Source organism: Mirounga leonina, unplaced genomic scaffold, assembly GCF_011800145.1.
Source record: "Mirounga leonina isolate KUSES-001 unplaced genomic scaffold, KU_Mleo_1.0 Mir_353, whole genome shotgun sequence".
NCBI lineage: Eukaryota > Metazoa > Chordata > Mammalia > Carnivora > Phocidae > Mirounga > Mirounga leonina.
Window position 1 is genome coordinate 3,470,341 of NW_023270699.1, and position 19,997 is coordinate 3,490,337.

General features: G+C 56.2%; 1 protein-coding gene and 1 long non-coding RNA gene across 6 annotated transcripts in view; one reads left to right on the forward strand and one right to left on the reverse strand.

Annotated features, from left to right (window-relative positions):
- Nucleotides 1–19,997, reverse strand: part of SLC37A1 (solute carrier family 37 member 1) — a 62,706-nt gene that overhangs the window by 25,416 nt on the left and 17,293 nt on the right. For 2 of the 4 annotated variants that reach the window (XM_035030113.1, XM_035030112.1), the window contains exons 1-8: nt 19,005–19,738; nt 16,793–16,925; nt 16,039–16,117; nt 12,570–12,705; nt 11,143–11,219; nt 10,049–10,215; nt 5,801–5,838; nt 3,374–3,451 (exon numbers count right to left, since the gene is read on the reverse strand). In XM_035030113.1, coding sequence (XP_034886004.1) covers nt 3,374–3,451; nt 5,801–5,838; nt 10,049–10,215; nt 11,143–11,219; nt 12,570–12,705; nt 16,039–16,117; nt 16,793–16,925; nt 19,005–19,343 — 1,047 coding nt within the window. In that variant the 5' untranslated portion in view covers nt 19,344–19,738. Of the gene's footprint in view, nt 1–3,373; nt 3,452–5,800; nt 5,839–10,048; nt 10,216–11,142; nt 11,220–12,569; nt 12,706–16,038; nt 16,118–16,792; nt 16,926–19,004; nt 19,739–19,997 lie in introns of those variants that run through there. The other 2 variants (XM_035030115.1, XM_035030114.1) reach the window with 1 other exon arrangement.
- On the forward strand, nt 3,385–10,130 carry LOC118026977. 2 transcript variants are annotated; one of them, XR_004683727.1, is made up of 6 exons: nt 3,385–3,472; nt 4,369–4,480; nt 8,288–8,342; nt 8,434–9,111; nt 9,650–9,726; nt 10,006–10,130. It is a non-coding gene; the product is annotated as an uncharacterized LOC118026977 (long non-coding RNA). The 2 variants fall into 2 exon arrangements; XR_004683726.1 differs by lacking the exon at nt 10,006–10,130 and adding an exon at nt 9,857–9,905.

Here is a 19,997-nt window from a genome sequence, read left to right on the forward strand (position 1 = left end):
TTGTATATTTTGGGTAAATACCTAGTAGTGCGATTTCTGGATCATAGGGTAGTTCAATTTTTACTTTTTGAGGAACCTCCATACTGTTTTCCAGAGTGGCTGCACCAGGTTGCATTCCCACCAGCAGTGTAGGAGGGGTTCCCTTTCTCTGCATCCTCGCCAACATCTGTCGTTTCCTGTGTTGTTAATTTTAGCTATTCTGACTGGTGTGAGGTGATACCTCATTGTGGTTTTGATTTGCATTTCCCTGACGATGAGTGATGTTGAGCACCTTTGCACGTGTCTGTTGGCCATCTGGATGTCTTCTTTGGAGAAATGTCTGTTCGTGTCTTCTGCCCATTTTTAAATTGTATTGTTGTTGTTTGGTGTTGAGCTTTACAAGTTCTTCACAGATTTTGAATACTAACCCTTTATCAGATATGTCAATTGCAAATATCTTCTCCCATTCCGTAGGTTGCCTTTTAGTTTTGGTGTTTCCTTCACTGTGCAGAAGCTTTTTAAAATTGAGAGGTCCCAACAGTTAATTTTTGGTTTTATTTCCCTTGCCTCAGGAGACATATCTAGAAAGATGTTGTTAGGGCTGATATCAGAGACATTACTATCTGTGCTCTCCTCTGGGATTTCTATGGTTTCAGGTCTAGGACAGGTGTTTGTAAACACTAAAGCAGGCTCTCCAAGGGATGGCATGTAACCAGATAAAGAGAAAACACAGAGTGAACAGATCCTGCTCAAGTAAGAGAAGAGGGCTCTAGCCTGGAGCAGGAATTGCACATGGAAACCACCCTGGCCCTTCCCGGGTCTGTAAAGTGTTTCTGGGCCACTCGCTGGGCTGGTGGAAAGCCCCAGATCCAGCCCTTCAGCTCTTTATCTAAGCTTGGCCTTTGTTGGAAAGGGCCCCCTGCCCACAGTCACTCATCTTTATGCACAGCTCGGGGGCTCCCAGCTACCAAATTCCAGTCCTTTGCAGTGTCTGGAGGACACAGAGGGAAAGTGGGAAGTCACGGTGGGTTTTCCAAAACAAACCAGGAGAGCAAAGCTGCCTCCTTACAGAGCCAGACACCCCCTGGGTCGATCACGACATGGGAAGCTGTGCATCAAGGGCCCTACAGGGTCTGATGGCACCTGTGGAGCCCTCGGGGGGGGGGGGCCTTCTTCAGCCAGGGAACCCCACTCCTAGCCTTAGGAGTCAGAGAGCAACAGAGCTCCATGCGATTAAAACAGACACAGACACACACATGGCGGGGGAGGGGAAGCGTGTAATAATGCACTGATCTAAATGTGATAAGCCCCCGCCACGCCCTCCGCTGCCTACAGCTACACTGTGCCAGAAGGTCGCTCCCAGGGATTTGTGGATTCCCACTGGTGTGCCACGTGGTCACCTTTAGCATTAAAACACCCACTCAGTGCTCAGGAAGTGTTTGCTGAGCCACAGCCAATCAGAAAGATCCTCAGAGAAGCCAAGGATGGGCAATGACACGTGACTACAAGGTGACAAACTTCGACCATCCACGAGCCAATCATCCTAAAGACCCGAAGGAGGGAAGAGGGTCCTCCTGGCTCCGTGAGGCCAGAGCCCCTTCCTCTTTGCTCATCCTTGCTTCCTCACCCGCCCCTTTCCTTTCGCCCTTCCTCACGAAGTTGTTCAGCATCCTGCCTGGCACAGAAACGGTGGTGATGGGGGGGCTGGGTGACATTTAACTCCGAGCCCAAAGGATCTGAGCCGGGTCATTCTGGGAAAGGGGACACCAGGATGTCCGGCCGAGCTTGGGGGGCATCCTGTCCAGTGACCCGAGAGCCACCTCCAGTGCCTGAGCCCTTCCTGCCACGTAAGGGACAAGGGACCAAAACCTGCTTGGTCATGGGCACATCAGGGTCAGCCTGTGGTGTGGCCAGGCCCGAAGAGACAAGACCTGCCAAGGCCTCTCCGGTGACATGTTAGTCAACAGACTTTGGCAGAAGGAGCAGGAAAGGGAAGAGGGAAGTGACACTCAAGAAGACGGGGCCAGCTCGACTGGTCAGTACTGTGCCACGACACAGGGTCCAGGGTCTTGCCTCAAATGAAGAAGTCAGTCTTCAGTAACAATCAGGAGTTGCAGCTGTTTGGACATCGATTAACACCTGATGCTGCGGACCCACTATTTGTTCCTCCACAGTTCCTGAGTGGAAGCCCAAGCCTTACTGTGGTGCGTGGAGCCCTCAGGATGGGGTCCGTGCCTTGTAACGAGAAGCCCCAAGAGTCTGTGTCCCTCCCCATGCTTGCTTTGTGAAGCGGCCTGCTGCAAGCCCAGAAGTGGGCCTCTCCAGACCCCAGACTCCCCTGTGCCTTGATCTGGGACTTCCTGCCTCCAGAAGAAATGTGTGCTGTTTAAACCACACAATCTATGGTAATTTTGCTGAAGCAGCCCAAACTAAGGCACCCAACTTCTTAAATGCACCCTCAGCAATGAGTAGAGAGGTTAGAGCTTTCCAGTTGGATTTCCCTACATTCCAAGAACCACGATGTATGACATCATTTTTCCCTTTCCCATTATTTCAACCACCACAAATAAGTTTCCTTAGGCAGTAAAGAAAAAAAAAAGTAAGAAGCCCATTTGGTACATTTATCCTTCAAGGTATTTGATTTAAAAAGAAAAGAACTTACAATATCGGTGAGTAAAACCGAGTCTGAGATGCCCCCATGGCTCAGTGCTGTGAAGCAGAGCCCCACGAAGGACTGGTCGGAAGTACCCTGAAAGGGAAGGGGCCCACTGCACTGCCTCGAGGACTTCCTTCTGAGGAGGACCGGGCAGGTCCCTGAGCACTCTGCCTCAGTTTCCTCATATGGAACATGGGAGTGGCAGGGTGGAGGCTTGGGAGATGACTCTCTATGTTGCCTCTTGGGCCCACCTCCCATCCCCAGTCCTCCCTGTGCATCCCCCGAACCCCCCGGCCCAGGTGCGTGCAGATCCCCGCCCTTCACAGCTCTATCCACGCCCCCTGCGTAGGGACGGCTCCCAAGACCGGACCTGGACCAGTGTCTGCTCACCCCTCGCTGGGCTCTGTGCCTGGCATTTAGCTGCTGCAGGAAACTGCTGGTGCCCCGTCTGTACCCCACCCTGCCCCCCAGAATGGGAGTCCACAGGAGCAGGGTGGACACTCTGGCTGAGGCTCCGGGCGCCGCCTGACCTAGAGCGTGTCTGGGACACCGAATGCTGCCAACCGTCGTGGAATGAGTGCATCGCTTTCAGGTTGATTACAAACTTAAGGTTCGGCCTGCTACCTAAAAAAACCGCACAAGGCACACACGGGTCTTATGGAAGAAATACGAGACCCAAGTTTGTCACCGAGCCTGGGCTCTGATCTCTGCCGAGCAGCAGAGGCTGGTCCAACTCACCAGAGGCTTGTTCTTGTTGTCCGTGAAGACCTGCTTCTGCAGTCGGAATCTGTGTGTGCCGTTCTCACAGCCCTTCGGCTTCGGGGAGAGGAAAGCACGGTGAGCAATTACCGAACTGACAGCCAGCCACCACCTCTAGCTGCAGGGTGGCAAGGGCGCTTGGTGCGATCCCCACAAACACCTCCCAAGCGCCAGTAAGACCCATGATTCAAATAAAACACAGGCTCAGTCGGCCGAGCGACCAACTCTTGATTTCGGCTCAGGTCAGGATCTGGGGGGCACGGGGTCGAGTCCTGTGCTGGGCTCCGCGCTGGGGAGTCTGCTGGAGATTCTCCCTCCCTCTTCCTCTGGCCCTCCCCCTGCTCACGCTCTCTCTCTCTCTCTAATAAACAAATAAAATAAAACAAAGGGCTAACTGGGGGCTCTAGACCCTCAGATAAAAGCAGGTGAGAAGAAGATCCTTTCGGGAAGAATGATCCAAGACTGAGGTGCGGGGCATAAAAAGCTGCTGATTGTGGCAACTTCACTTCCTTCATGCTCTGACATTTTTAAACAACCTTGAAAGGAAAGGCCTGTAGAAACAATATTGGGCAATGTTCTTCTCTGACGAGTGAGGAACCGAGGCCCCTCCTAGGTCAGGAGACCGTTCAGAAGGCAGGGTGTGTGCCCAGAGGGGACGCGTGTGTCCCCTCCCTCGGCTGGGCACCTCGGAGTGGAGCTGCTGGGCCAGCTCTAAGGGTTAATTCACCGCACAACTAAACACTGATCCCTGTAAACTCTGAGACTGAAATTCATGCTCGTGGCAGGAAAAGGGCTTTTTAAAAAAATGTTATAAAATATCAACTATAGGTTTTTTTTAACGTGGCCTTTAACCTTCCTGAAGGAAGTGATTTTCAAAATTGAGTTTTGGCTTATTTTTGCTTAAGAATGTACCAGAACTCTTCTTTTCTAACTAACTGTGCTCAAAATCTCCACATATTGCCAATGGACGGCAGGCAGCAGGACGCTCTGGCCCCAGGGCCCTTGCACATGGCAGCCGCGGCCCCGGCGGAGAGCAAGAGGAGACCCTGCCCTGGGGTTGCCACCTTGAGTGACTGGCGGTGAGAGGTAAGCGGGATTTATGCCACGGAAAACGGGGAGCCGCGGGAGGCTATCAGTCAAGTCAGGGACCTGCTCTGACTCCTACTTCGAGAAAATCTTCCCAGGTGAAGTGTGAAGCATGGGTTTTGGAGGAGCAGAGGGGAATTGCTTGAGGAGCCTCAGAGGACAGACGCCGGTGCCATGGGCCCCAGTGGTGGAGGGGACATCCCGCATGTCTAGGAGGACTCCTGTGGATTTGGCCTGCCCGTGGCGAGGACAGGGGTTCCCGACTGAGACAGGGAATGTGGGGCCCAGCAAGTTTATGGGGCGGAGAGATGACCCTCGCTGTGGCACATCTGAGCCCCCTAGAGCCCCCCGCAGGGATGGCAGGGGGGCGGCGGCACGTGTGACCGCGGAGCTCAGCGGGAGGCCCTGGCGCACAGGGAGGCGCGGACGGCCAGGGCCTGTGCGGATCTCCGGCGGGGAGGGCGCGGACAGGTGCTTGCGCATCGGGGGTCCGGCAGAGGCACGGGGCCGGCAAAGCGCTCTGTGTGGGCACAACGGGGGTGTGAGAACCGGGACAGCATGGCGTCTGGAAGCCCGAGAAAGGGTGTCCCCCCGGGGGAGGGAAAACGCGTGTAAACGCCCGGCAGCAGGCCGTGGGGTGGGGCCAGGGGCTGAGCACACGCGGCCAGACGCTGCTGCTGGGACCGGGCCGGGCTATTTCAACGGGATGGTGCAGGCCTGAGGGAGGGAGAGGAGCCACGCAGCGGAGTGAGGGAGGGGCTGACTCGCGGGGTCCGCTCTAAGGTAAGCGGGGAACCAGGCCACAGAGCCTTCGTCCAAGGCGGGGACACCACCTGCGGGAGCAACGCAGGGAAGAGGGAGAACGACGCAGGGGGAAGGGGGACGGCAGGATGGGGCAGACCCGGCCTCATGTCAGCCTCTGCGGGGACAGCTGCCCAGGACGCACCACGCTCCTTGTCTGGGTTTCCGCCGCTGTGGTGACGACTGGCCCTTCTCTAGCACTGCCCCTATTTTGAGGGCGGGACCTAGGCCCACACTTGTTACCCCCTGACACTGCACAGACTGGACCAGGCTGATGACAGTCATCAGACACCTGGCCGACGGCACACCGTCCTAGGAGACACAGGTGGCGGGGGGCTGGGTGGCTCAGGTCAGGATCCCAGGGTCCTGGGATCGAGCCCTGCATCGGGCCCCCTACTCAGCGGGGAGCCTGCTTCTCCCTCTGCCTCTGCTGCTCCCCCTGCTTGTGCGCTCTTTCTCGCTCTCTCTCAAATAAATAAAATCTTAAAAAAAAAAAAAGGAGGGGAGGGGGGTCCTTACCGCCGCCAGGGAGGAGGAGCAGGCAATGTCCTTCGGATCTGAAACACCAAATGGGAACAGCGGTGAACCCAGGGCTGGGCATTTCCACCACCCACGAAATTACACCAGAACAAGACACCACCTGATACTTGACCAACGAGCAAGACTTGAAGACGACGACAAGGGGCACGGCAGCACCCCGCCACGCACGCCCCACGCCCCTGTCCGTCAGGCCCCGTGACACACGCAGGTGGAGGGGGGAGCCCCGGCAAAGGCAAGCCGTCGCACGTGTGAAAACGGCTCTGCACCTCGGGAAAGACTTCACACGGGACAAGTGCAAATGAGCAGAGCGTGTGCATACTATGGTGACGAGCCACGGAAGACACACAGATGGGCAAGGATCAGGAGGAACCGTGAAGACGTGAGTAGCGGGTGACCTGTAACATTTGTGGTGGGTTGTTCCACATTACGGAATTAATTACAAATACAAATTAGTGGGGACAAAACATCTACCTTGATAAAGAACAAGGGGCCTTTTTATCTAAACGCAAAGAAGGAAGGACACGTGCGAAGTCACAGACCGACAGCCAGACCTACGGCCACGAGGAGCCGGGGGGAGCAGACCCCCTTCTTCAGAATCCAGGCAGCGGCCTCAAACAGCTCTGCCCCACCCCCCGCCCCCGAATCCGGGTCTTTTTGTAACTTTGGGTAGAAGAGCTTCGCGGGCACACCAACAGCCCGGCTGGAGCCCGGCTGGAGCCCAGCTGCGGCCCAAGTGAGGAGGAGGAGCCGGGGGGTTCTCTCCGCTCACACACTGCTGCGCGGGGGCGCGGGGGCCCGGGGGCCCAGCATGAGGGGAAGTCAGCAGGCTACAGAAATGCCTATCATGAGGCCAGCTCGTGGCGCTGCCTCCGGAGCAAAGTCACCGCGGAGCAGAGGGGAGCCGTGTGCAGAGCCGCCCGTCCCGACCGCGGCTGCAGGGAGATGGGGGGTGCGTGGTGGGGTAAGGGCACTCCCCCAGACAAGCCACATCTGAGCAGACAGGCCTATATGTGGGGGTCAGGGGCTGTACTGCGGTGAGGAGGTCCCCCTGCTGAGAGGTACGGTCTGGTCTGCACGCCAGAGCGATGGGGGCCGCGAGCCCCGTTGACCTCCTCACGGCTCCTGCTGGGGGGGCCTCATCAGGGGCAGGAAAGAGAAGGGCCTGGAACACCGCAGTGCATCCACCTCTTCTCGCACAGATGCTCGGGCCTGCAGGGAAAGGAGGGTGGGAGGGCAGGCGAGGAGGAGTGGGGGCTGCGGACGCACAGCGAGGGAGTGAAGAGGGGCTGCGGTTAGGGCCAGCGCATGTCCCAGGAGCAGTGGCCAGTCGTGCATTTAGTCGGCAGGGAGAAGCTCACATAGTGGAATGATGGCAGCTGAGAAGACACGGAAATGTGGTATTTCTCAGATCCTTTTTAAGTGAAGAGTTCCCACTGTCCCAGAGAATAATGTTCAACCCCCTGGGTTCTAGGGAACCCAGGTTTGAGAAACAGACTTCAGAAGAACCTACACTCTCCACTGCAAGAAAATGTCTTTCAAACGCATATTGTCTCTATGAGAAAAGGCAGTGTTTATCATATACAAAGTTTGTTTTTTTTAATTATCATCTAAGTGAAAAAACATTTTTTTAATTGAATCCATAAGAACACATCCTAAGGACCTAAGGGTCCATGGCCAAAGTATGGGAACGTCTGAATGGGTGAGCAGGCACCTGGTTACACCCCAACTTCACCACTTACTGTGTGACCTTGGGCAGGTCACCTACGGCCCCTGAGCCTCAAGACCTTCCCCTGGAAATCCGTGAAATTATATCTGCACTGAGCCTGGCATCGTGCCTGGGACACAGGGAGCACCTGCTACACGGTGGCCGCCTCTCCCCTGAGAATGTTCTCCTGATGATGGGGAAGAAGGGCCACAGGGCACGTGTTCACAGATTACTGGGAGAGTCTGAAAGATGTCTTAACTCCAGTGCAAATAACAAAGTAAACCTCGGATTTTAATACAAGAGGGTAGATGCCAACACCAGTGGGAGCCCACAGTGAAGATGGGGCCCAGAAGGAGGACATCTGGTGGGAAGGCAGAGAAATGCCAGGGCCAGGTGTCCACGAGCCCCCACCCCCCACGCCAGTAGCAGCAAGCCTCCCGGGATGGCCTCGCAGGCACGGTCCCCTGGCCTCAAGGCTTGGTGGGCCTGGGGAAGCTGAGGGCTTGTGCTTCTGTCCCCCAGCAGGCCAGGGCGGAGAGAAGCAGCGCTCCAGGGGCTCTGCAGGCACAGGATGGGGCCACAGGCAACCCCTGGATGGAGCGGGAGGCCCCAACAAGTGGGGGGACGGTGGCTCCAGGAGAGCCCCATGGGGACCCCTTCCGCCCTGTCCCACCCCCTCGGAAGCCACAGGAGGGGAGGCTTGGTGGGAAGGAGGCTCTCATTTTATTACAAAAGACAAACCACAGCTTCCTTGTTCTTAGGAGCCCTGCCCTGAGCAGAGGACGAGGCCCCACCCGGGAGAACTGGGCTGAACAGGTACGAGTGCTAAGATCCGGGCCGGCCGGCAAACCCACTCACATCTCCTGCCACACACCCCATTCCTCATCGCCTTTCCTCTTTCCCCCAGAACCAACCCTTCATCGGTTGAGGAAGAGAAGAAAAGGGACCGTGGACTCTAGACCTCAGGCCGGACGCACCCGGGGGCCCCTGTTCACGAGCCAAGAGGACACACACTGTTCTCTGGGTGACTAATGCGTAAGGAACAGGCTGGAGCGCCCCGTGACAGAGCTCCGCGGGCTAGAGAGCCAGCCTGGAGAACAGGTGACACAGGGGACCTTTCCCGGAACTCTGACACTCACTCCACAGTTAAATGCCACAGTTAAATGCCACAGTTAAATGGTGATGTTGGTAAGCGGGCTCAAATACCCCCACCTGTCTCACAGTTCACCTGCTGCGGCCGCGGGGAGACGCTCGCCCCCCCAGGGCACGGTGGCCGCCCCTCCCTGCTTGCAGCGGCCATCCGCCTGAGGCCTCAGCGGACCACGGCCCCTGTCCTCCCCGACAGAGGCCGGCCTGGAGCCTCACACCTGTGCGGTTAGACAATAGTTCCTTTACAGTGGAAAGGTTAGCGTTAGCCATGAGAAAAGGGAGAGCAGAAGCTGAGCAAAACACGCCTTAACGTCCTGGACGAAGCCGGCAGCTCGGGATGCAAAGCTGAAGCTGCACTTGACACCCAGCCCGGATGGCGTAGCGGAGCTCCTGAGCTTCCCGGCCTGAAGTCAACGGCAGGCAGCTGTCGGCTACCGTATGGTTTTATTTTGCTTTAAGCCAAGTCGAAGAGGCAAATGCCCAATACAGCTCCTCAGAAGAGCTTGGGGGAGGGCGCCTGGGTGGCTCAGTTGGTTAAGCGACTGCCTTCGGCTCAGGTCATGATCCTGAAGTCCCGGGATCGAGTCCCGCATCGGGCTCCCTGCTCGGCAGGGAGTCTGCTTCTCCCTCTGACCCTCCCCCCTCTCATGTGCTCTCTCTTTCTCATTCTCTCTGTCTCAAATAAATAAAATCTTTAAAAAAAAAAAAAAAAAAAGAAGAGCTTGGGGGATCAGACGCCCTGCCCCACAACAGCTAAAGTGACGTTGGCTTTTCTAACACTGGACTAATTGCAAGGAATCCTTGTCCTGCCAGATCTCTGTTTCGAAAATTAATTTCAAACCCAATTAAATCAGAAGTTTGGTACTGAGTCTAGACGGGAACAAAGAATTTGATTTTCTGGTAGAACCCTCTTCACCTGATTAGGATATATGGTCTTAAGTCATGCAGTGATTTCATAATATTGTCTCAGATAGATCTTATCAGAAGGCAAGCAAGCTGGTGAGAGACCCGTTTGTGGCAGCAAGACGGATGAACAGGTGCAGCCACAGAGGTGAGTGATGTGGCGGGTCTCAGGTAGATATGACACTCCCAGCACAAGGCGAACCACGCACGCCCGACGCTGCGGGGGGGGGGGGGGGGGGCGGGCAGGGTGCGAGGAATTTCCACATCCATTACTCCAGAAATCAGGAGACAACAGAAAATCCTCCAAGAGCTGGAGAGACCGCTCACAGGAGAAGTCTACACCGAAGAGGGAAGTCTACCTGGCCAGGCGGAGAGCCAGGGCCACCATGGGCCTGCACTGGACTGACACAGCCCTTTCCCGTAACAGCTGGCCCTCCCAAGGCATCCCCTCCAAGGCCAAGTGTACTTACGCTCGATGAGGAAGAGAAAGCACACTATCCCCATGGCTGCCACGATGACCCCAGGAACGATGAAGGACAGGCCCCAGCACGTGGACACCCAGTAGCCAGCAATCAAGGAGCCCAGGATGTTGCCCACGGACGTGTGGGAATTCCAGACCCCCATAATCAAACCTCGCCTGCAGCACAACAGAACACAGGACGGCAAACGACGTTGAGGAGCTTCAGCGGGCCAGCAGGCGTGGGACGGACCCCAGGACGTGAGAGGTACCACGGAAATCAGCGGGAGTGTGGACGCCACTCCCGGGAGGTAGGGGCTGGAGACGTGCACGAGAGAACAGCGTTCTTATCTTACCTCAGAGGAATAACTGCACACCTCTCTCAGAGCTTAGTGAGTCTACGCTTAGAGAGAGGAAAAGAAGCCTTTCCCTGAACTTCTTGGATGGCCCCAGATTTAAATCTGTGCCTCCATAATCTAAACACATTCAGTTGAGGAAATATCCCACTCACAGAGCCCACCAGATGAACAAAGCGGAGAATCTAAACAAGGCTCGCGGAGCTGGGCTCTCGTTCTGCTTTCCCTGTCTTGCTGAGTGGCTTCAGGCACTTCTAACCTTGGGTCTGGCCACACTGTGTGTCACACGGACATCACAATGGGATCTGGACTATGGTCCCGTCACCAGAGGCTGAGTGGGGCTCTGCCGCTGGGCGCTGGGTGACCTACTCAGGACTTGCCACACTTCCATGTGCCTTCGAGTCTTGGGAAGATGTAGCTTCTGCTTCAGAAGATGTGGGGCAGGGCCCTAAGCTCCGTGTTTCCCCGGCTTGCAGGTGACCAGCTGCTGGTCAGCTGCGTGAAATGACAGGCTTGACCCGCCCACAACGTGGTGGGGGCAGCAGAGGGGGCGTCTCCCAGGAGGAAGGCCCACCTGAATTCAGCACCCCAAGTCCCAGAGGTTCCAATCACCTTCCCCCATAGAGTGGACTAGTAAAAGTGGCTTTTTCTGCAGTAAATGTAGAGAGTAACTAAAAAGAAGGTGGTGGTCTGGAGTTCATCAGGATCTGAAAAGGTAAATGCTGTTGGAAGTGGGGCCACCTTTGCTCACCTTCCTTTTCCAAACCAGTTGCCGAGGCAGGTGACGACGCTGGGCCAGCCGGTCGTCTGCACCAGTCCGTTGATGATCTGTGACAGACAGGATAGAGGGCTCACTGCCAGCCGGAAAGGGTGCGTGCGCCCCGCCTTCGGGCCAGGCTCACCAAAGCTCATTCCTCCCTCTTCTTTTGCAAGTTTGGGGACACAGTGGGGACTCCCACAAAAAGAAGGCAGCAAAACACTCTTTGATGTGAGCCTCAGCAGCCAAACATGTGTTTTAAACTACACACATGTAATGTGTGTAATCATAAGAGTGCGTAGAGTGAAACTCATAGTCCACACGTTTCACTCCTTGTATCCTGACCCTCTGAAAGGGGCAGAAGCTGGACCCCGCGCTCGGGGAAAGCAATTCTCCACTTTTCGAGAGTACTCTGAGCTTAGGCTCTAAGAAGGGGCTCAGGAAGGGCGAGCAGGTTTGCTTTAGTCTCAGGAGTGCTGAGGGCAAGTTCACGACGAGATGGGAGACCAGGTCCAGCTGCGCGCCCCCTCCCACCGCCGCAGGGCTAGCCAGCCCTCCGGGAGTCAGGGGGGCTGTGGGAATGGCCTCGGGGCCAGCCAGGCTTGCCCTCCCTCTAGGAATCCGTTGGGACTCTGGGAAACTGTTCATTGCTTCCCTCTAATTTCCCCTTTTACTATAAAGTGTGAATCACTGTTGTAATTAAAACACCCAAACTGTTTCAAGTCCTATGGCAACATTTTAAAAAGCAAACTGCATACAAGCTGCTTTGATATTACAGCACCCCCCAGGCTATGTGGAGAGCCTCAGAGGCTGAGCATCAGTACTGCAATCACTTTCCACCCGCAGTCAGTACCTCCCCACGGGGCCGGGGGAGCGGCGGAGCGAGGCTGCAGCAAGGACGCGGCCCCGCCGGACGGGCAGAGCCACACGGCCTGCCCTGGCCTCTACTCCCCTCGGAGCACCGTGAGGCTCTCTCCTTTCCTCCCCGCGGACCACCTGCAGCCCCGTCCTCCTGCCAGCAACTCCGGAGCCCTCCGCTCCTCCTACCCCTGCCACACCTCGCGTCCCTCCGACGTGAGGTCAAGGGCATCACAGGACACAACATCCCTAAGTCTTCCACACGAAGGTGGAAGGGCTCACAGGCTTCCTGCTTCCGTCCCCCTGCTGGGGTGCTGATGGGGGTGGGACTGGGGTTCTTTAAGAGACGACTCCTGGGACTGAGGAGGCCTCCCAGCGGCTGCAAGGACGGAGCAAAGAGGAGGGGGCTTCCCACACCAGCGCCGACCCCGCCGGCAGAAAGGACACAGAGCGGCCCCAGCTTGAAGCTTTCTGTTGCGGCAGGTGGGGACTCGAGGCACAAACGTCCAGTCCGATTCGTCACGGACACCCCGGCCGTGCGCAGCCACGGACCCAGCCCTTACCTGAGTTACCACGTAGAATCCAAAACTGTGGATATTGTAGAAATACCCGAACCCGAAGAGGGCGGTAAAAGCGCCGCTGGCTAGCATCCCAAATGTGAGGTAATACCGAATGGGCAGGCGCTCCCCTATGATGCCGCTGAGGACAGAGGAAAAAGAAGCAAACACGAGAATGAGAAGACAGACACACCCATGATGTGGAGGGCCCGTGATCTTTCCGGATGTTTCCATGCTGTTCTCGGAGATTTCAGAACTCGAATGCACTACGGTTTTCAGGAAGATTTCATCACAACTGTCTCCAGTGCAGCGCTTTAACCAGAAACTGGCCATCGGCAACGTCTTTTAAGACTTTATTTCTAGTAAGAACCACTGTCAAGTCCTAAACCTCAAACACTGTGACTGCATATGACGGCTGCCAATTAAAACCACCAAAATCTCAGAATGCCTGGGGACTCCGTCGGGTAAGCATCTGACTCTTGGTTTTGGCTCAGGTCATGATCTCAGGGTCCTAAGATGGAGGCCTGTATCAGGCTCCGGGCTCAGCAGGGAGTCTGCTTGATCCCCACCCCCCCACCCCTCCGGCGCTCTCTCTCTGGAATGGATAAATAAAATCTTAAAAACAAAACAAAACAGCAAAAACTTGTTTGGCTAGTTAATCCTGCTTTTATATAAACAACGTCCAGTAAATGTGCACAGTATTTAAAAATGCTGATGTTCAGACTGTAGACGTGTGTCATGAAAAGGGCTCACTTGCGGCCTCGGGAAGGCTCTCAGCCCGGAGCTGTGGGTCACCTGCGCTCACACACCAGGCCGGATGGGCTCTGCCATCAGCTGCCCTCCTCCCGCCACCACCGTGAACCAGTTTGAAGACAGATTTTCTTTACGTGGGGTCTGACACAGGGGGCTAGGGCTGCTATGCTCCTTTCCCAGCAACGTCACTCGATAATGAGCTGGCCTCATGGGACAATTCCTTCCCAGAGCTGACTGGGTGCTCAAATGAGATTGAAGCGGGTGAAGGGCCTGGTCCACGGCTGTCTGCTCAATAAAGCACCTCATGCCACGGGAAGTAGATGCCTGACGGCCCGGGGAGAAATGCCACTGTAGAGCCACTTGTCATTGTCACGTATTAAGTGAACAAACCCCAGAATAATTACAAGGGATTCAAAACTATGGATCTTCTTTCCTTCCACGTAACCATTCCGGGAGTAAAATAAGTAAGAAACGTAATGCCTGTGAGCAATACTTAGGGAACTATCTCCAAAATTCTGCCCTTCATCTCAAGAACCAATACATCAGGAAACTTTTCCTTTTCAAGACCCCAAAGAGGGATGATCTACCTAGCACCATGCAAATGACTAAAGCAGGGGAAGTAATTTAAAATTAGGAACAACATTCAGGTCAAATTTTAAGTTGGGTAGAAACTGATCACCAACAAACTCAAGAGCATTCTAGAGCTAAACAAGTGATCTATTTCAACTTGCTGGCTTCAGAGAAGAGAAAACGTGTCCCAGAGGGGCCGGCTGACCTGCCTGACATCACAGGACAGAGCTAGTGCCATCGGCCAGGGCTGGCAAATTTCTCAGTCTTGCTATACAATATTGGGACCAAATTTAGTCTCTACTCCAAAGTTTTTAAAGAAAAGGCCTAATGGAATGGACGCCATTCCATATTACATCCAACTGATACAGGGACTAGGACTAAGGGCCATGCCGCACCTGCTGGGAAGGGCCTATGCTAATGAAGGCGCCCACTGTAGACGATTTACCTAACATACAGTTCATTTCACCAGCCATGTGCCCTGATGTCACTAAAAGGCCACGCAGAGAAGCAGTGCATGCCCTCGTTACAATCACGAGTCTGCTCCAGATTCTACATTAGACAGAATTTTGTAATAACCCTCATTAGCGGGTTGCGTGACAAATTACCAATAAGCAACAATAAAACCACCCTATTTAAAGCCTTCTTAACCTCAACACTCTTGATATATTGCACGGGGTCATTCTCTGTGGTGAGGGGCTGTCCTGTGCTGGAGCAAGCTTAGCAGCCCTGCTCTCTGCCCACTAGACGCCGGAAGCACCCCTTTCTCCTGTTGTGACAACCAACCACGCTTCCAGATCCTGCTCAGTGTTGCCTAGGGGAACATTGATCACTCCCAGGTGAGAACCACACGTAAATACCATTTTCTAGTAACTGAGAAAAACACATTCCAACCTTTGGGTCTTTTTATACTATAGGTTATTGGTGTCCGGTAAGACTGCAGTCTTTGGAGTATAGATATTTGACCTCAGGATGGAATATGGCCAGCCGCCTGGTTGCAACTCCTGCCCTACGAAGGCTAATGCTTACATCGCCTTCGCCTCAGCTGGGCTGTATTCTGTTTTGCGTCACATGCAGCAGGCTCCCGTATCCGTCCTTATTCATTCGTTCACTCAAACAAGTTCAGCAGCGCCATGCCAACAACAATAAAGCGGAGGGACATCCACTGCATCAACAGAAACTGCCTGACTGGGCACCGACCAACCACCAACTGCCCTGAGCTGGGGATGGGGGGCAGGTCTAGATGATGCCGCACTCTGGGTGGATATCAGGGAAGCTAACTATTTACAGGGATCCCCAAGATTCTCAAAGCTCTGGAGGATCTTTCGGTCTCTGAACAAAAGCCTCGTGAGCTAAGGGCCTTAGTCCCTACCATTTTTTTAAAACCTGGCTGGACTGAACAATGCCAGCTTTTAATCAGCCAATCACATGTCCTATTACCCACATACCATTTCCACCTTCCTAGGTCAATTCAGAATGGGGTAATGACCACATGTAAAGATGCTGGGAACGCTCCGTGGGCCAGGCTCTGTTCTGAGCATTCTACATGTATTAGCTCATTCAGTCCTCACCATGATCCTAAGGGTTAACTACCGTTCTCCCCATTTCACAAAGGGGAAACTGAGGCCCACAGAGGGGCAGTAACTTGCCCAAAGTTGTGTCAGTCAGCGCTAGAGTCGGGATTCATTCCCAGCAGCATGCCTCTGGGGTCCATGCCCCAAGCACAAGGAGGGTGGTGAGGCGCTCTGTGGGGCCGAGCTGGGCAGCCAGCATAAACAGCTCTGACGCTGGTGATCTGGGATGTGTGAAGAGATGGCAGCCCCAGAGACCAGAGCGGAGGATGCACTCTGCAGAGCATCCCCGGGAGCCACCAGCACCCTGTCCCTGGTGACCACATCAAGGCAGGGTTCACGGTGCACCTGAAACCCCAGGGCCCTGAGCGCCAACCCTGGGCGGTCCGCCCTGATCAGCACAATACCTGGGACATCTAAAATGGGCAGCTTTGCGGTGCCTTGGCCAACAGAGCACCCCGTGCCTGCTGGCTTTCACTTTGCCCTCGCCTCTGAGAAGAGACGGGAAGGGAAGCAACCTGCAGACATGTTCTGCACCAAAGGGACAAGAACCAGCAAGGGACAGAGAACCCTAATGGACCTACCTCAGGTACATGCCAATGGCGTAGGCGCACAGAAACGAGTAATCCAGGGCCCCGAGCAGCTGCTGGTAGTTGTCCTGGTCTACACGGGATGAAAATCAACAGGAGACGGTGAGTACTGCTTACTTTTCACTCAACACCGTTTCTGTTCTGGGGCAGGACGATAAAACACACACACAAGCCCTGTACACTTGGGCGGTGCACTCGGACGGAGAATGGGGCCGTTTCCAGCGCAGAAGACCTGGCAGAACATCTGGCGGCTTCTTGACAAAGGCAAAGAAAGTCGCCACATTTTCAAATACTCACTAAACAAACATTTGGATTAGAGGAAATCCCCACTGCTCACTTGGCCCCAGGCCGGCCCCAGGCCAGCCCCAGGCCAGCCCCCGCCCCACGCCTCTGGGGGTCCCCCTGCCGTCCCCCACGGCTGATGCTCTGCAGATCCTCTTCCAGCTTCGACACAGACGAAATGCAAGGGATCTTCCGCAGATCCCCCAGGATGAGAATCTGCCAGGTGGCAGGGGCTCTGCACGCAGGTGTCCTACACGCAGTCGCGGAGGAGGGAGGACCAGCTGACGGGAGACCGCTGTCCCCGAGGGGCAGCCACACCCGAGACGGTGGTTCCTGCGGCTCAGACGGGCCAGGCCAGGGGTCCGGCAGCGCCCGTGCCCTCCATGCCCGCCGCCCAGCCACGGAGGAGCCGGAACCCCGGACCCGAGCGCACCCGTGGGGCGGGGGGGACGGGCGGACAACTCACCGAATGGGGCCCAGCTGCAGTCCGTCTCATTGTGTGCTGGCTGGCGGTGCGGGGAGCCACTGGCTTTCTGTCCCCAGCTGCTGAATCCGACCTGCCCCTCGTGCAGGATAGGGCAGTACCTGTGCAGCTCGCCCTAGGACGTCCGCGGGCGTCGGAGGCCAGAGGGAGAAAGTGCACTCAGGGAGGCTCCGCGGGCTCGCGGCCCAAAGCCCGCGCGGGCAACCTCGCCACGGGGGACTGAGGCCCCACGGGGGCGGCCTGTCTGCAGGACCCACGGCGTCCCCGCGGGGACCGAGGCTCATCAGGCCCCTGGCCGTGCCCAGCCCTGAACACACACAGCCAACACAGGCCTACGCGGGGCCCCCAAAGCAGCCATACGGCTGGACGCGCCTGCTGCCGTCCTGGCAGCCCCTGTCCGCAGTGGAAGAATGGACCCATCGTGCCAGACGTGTACAACCAAACACTGCCCTGCGAAACACGAGAACAAGCCGCAGGTCCACGCGACCATGAGCACAAATCTCACAACAGAGGAAGCCTGACGCGGTGCAAACGGCAGGACTCCACTTGCGACACTGGAGAACAGGCCCCGAACCCTCGGTGGCACTGGTGGGGATTTGGTTACCTGCGGGAGGGTAACCATGGGAGACAGGGCACACGGATCCCGGAGCTGGAGCTGGAAGGGGGCCAGACCTGAGCCTAAGTGATGATTCCCCAGGCGGGCATGTAAATATTTGCCAGGCTAGATAGTTAAGATCTGTGGATGTTACTGTGTGCAAAACATACGTCAATAAAACAACAAGACAGCTGGGGCAGAAGGCCACCAGCCCACCAAGTTGTCCACGGCGCCAGCAGGCAGGCCAGGGGCAGAGGCGCTCAGGTGGAAAGGAAGCGTAAGGCTCAGGAGCTCTCTGGCTGACGGGTGTGGGGGCCTGAGCAAGCCGCTCCCACCCTGCCTCAGTGTGCCCGCCTGCAGACGGGGCGGCCCCTCCTCACCCACAGAACACTTCCTGGGATTGGCGATGCTGAACACCACGAGTCAGCACCGTGCTCGGGACACGACGCCCCGTGAGGAAAGGTGGCCGTTGCAGTGGGGCTTGGAGGTGCCAGGAAGGGCTGGACGAGCGGTCACAGGGGACGTGTGCAGGGCACAGGGGATGCAGGGTGCTCCTGAGGAAGAGGGAACCCCACTTCCAGAAAAGTGCCACACGATGGCCAGGGCCCATCTTGTTATGGGGGAACCTCCATGCATCTGCCAGTCTGCCACTCAGCCCATGTCTACCCTCCCCTCCCCAGGCGCTCCCTGCCACCTGCTGTGCGTTTTCTGGGTTTTTCACTCCAAGTGACCCAGAGGAAGCAATCCTCCAATGGGAGGGCAGAAAGGAGGCAGCCTCAAGGTCAGGGAGGTGGCCCTTAGGGGGAGCAGGGGCCCTAAAGGGGCATACTTTACTGAGCTGCCACCTGAGAGAGGTAGGGGGTCTGGGGGGCACCAGGAAAGCTGGCCCCAGGAGGAGCATTCCCCCCAGGTCAGGACACAGGGCAGCGGGCAAGGAGCTGCACCTTGGTGCACCGGGTCGGGGGCAGCCAGAGTCCTGCCCACAACCTTCTTTTGCTGGCACCCATTTCTTCAGAAGGGAGTCACCAAAGGGGCCGATCACCTCCAAGCGGCCGCCCTCGCCAAGGCTGAGGTCAGCCTGGGCTGGCCACCTCCTGGTTTTGCATGGACACACGCCACTGAGACCTGGCATGGCACACAGGACTCGGCCACTCTGTGGTCCTGTGGCTTTGTCATCATCGTTGGCCATTCTGCTAGAATTCAAACATTGCCTAAAAATTAGCTAAAGGCTCCGCTTTACGAACTCAGTTAAGTCTTTGCTAAATAACTTTCCTCTCGTCCTCCTTGGATTACTCAGAGCCCCCTCTCCCCCTGCCTGTGCTCTGGGCTCACCCAGCAGGATGTGGCAGGGAACTGGGAGACTGAGGCCGAGCCCCTCCTTCCCGCATGCAGCGGGCAGTCTCACATTCCCCCATTCCCCTGATTCTATACTTGGTTCCTTCCCTTGGCCTGCAGAAGTCAGCCTTTCCCTGGGCCAGACCCTGCGCCTCACTGTCCTCCCCGTTCACCTCCCACGAAGAACGCTGTAGGCAGGCTGGGGCGGGGGGGCGGGGGTTGCTGCCTGCCGAGAGGGAGGGACCCCCATGTGCAGGGCCTTACATGGAAGCAAGTGGGGAGGAGGTTGCCGACCCCCGCTCCAAACGCGGTTTTCACATCCTCTCCCATCAGGTCAGATTCCCAGGGAGCAGCCGTTGTGAGAAATAGAAAAGATTGTTTCAGAAACAAGCAGAAAAGCGTTTCTGTTCTGGTTTGTCCCGCGGTGAGGGGACTCGGAGCTGGGACCCCGGTGACAAGCTGCTGGCGGACCGCTCCTCCCCGTGGTGACTGGCGGCCATGGGCAGGGGGTCCCCCACTCACAGCCCGCCCCCTCCCCCTGGAAGCGCAATCTCCACCGCTCCGGGCCGCTGAAAGCTGCACGGAAGCAAGGAAAGACTCCATACTGCTCTGGTACAGCGCCCTGGGGATGCTTGCGTCACCACACGCTGCAGTTCAGCAACACCGCTATAATGTCATATTTCAGCGAGTTTTACTCCCCAGTCTGGTGTTTGAGGTAAAATTAAGGATTAATTAGACCAAGATGAACCGATCAGAAAAACGCTCAGCAGGTGAATGGGCGCATACCTCGTGACAGCATGGCAGCGCTCGGGACCTGTCCTTCACTTTCACAAAAGCAGTCGCCTTTGGCAGTGTTTACAGAGTGCTCTAACAGACAACAAGCACTAATCACACGGGGCAGCAGGCCGTCATTAAAAGCTGAGCAATCGGGGCGCCTGGGTGGCTCAGATGGTTAAGCGTCTGCCTTCGGCTCAGGTCATGATCCCAGGGTTCTGGGATCGAGTCCCATATCGGGCTCCCGGCTCAGCGGGGGGCCTGCTTCTCCCTCTGACCCTCTCCCCTCTCATGCTGTTTCTCTCTCACTCGCTCTCTAAAAAAAATAATAATAAAAAAAAAAAATAAAAGCTGAGCAATCGGAAGACTACGTGGCGCGTGGTGTGCCGAGTACACGATCCTCGAGGTCGTCTACCACTGTCCGTGTGGCCCACGGAGGAAGAACAGCAAGAGTACACAGCAAAGGCCACGGGGACTGGAAGG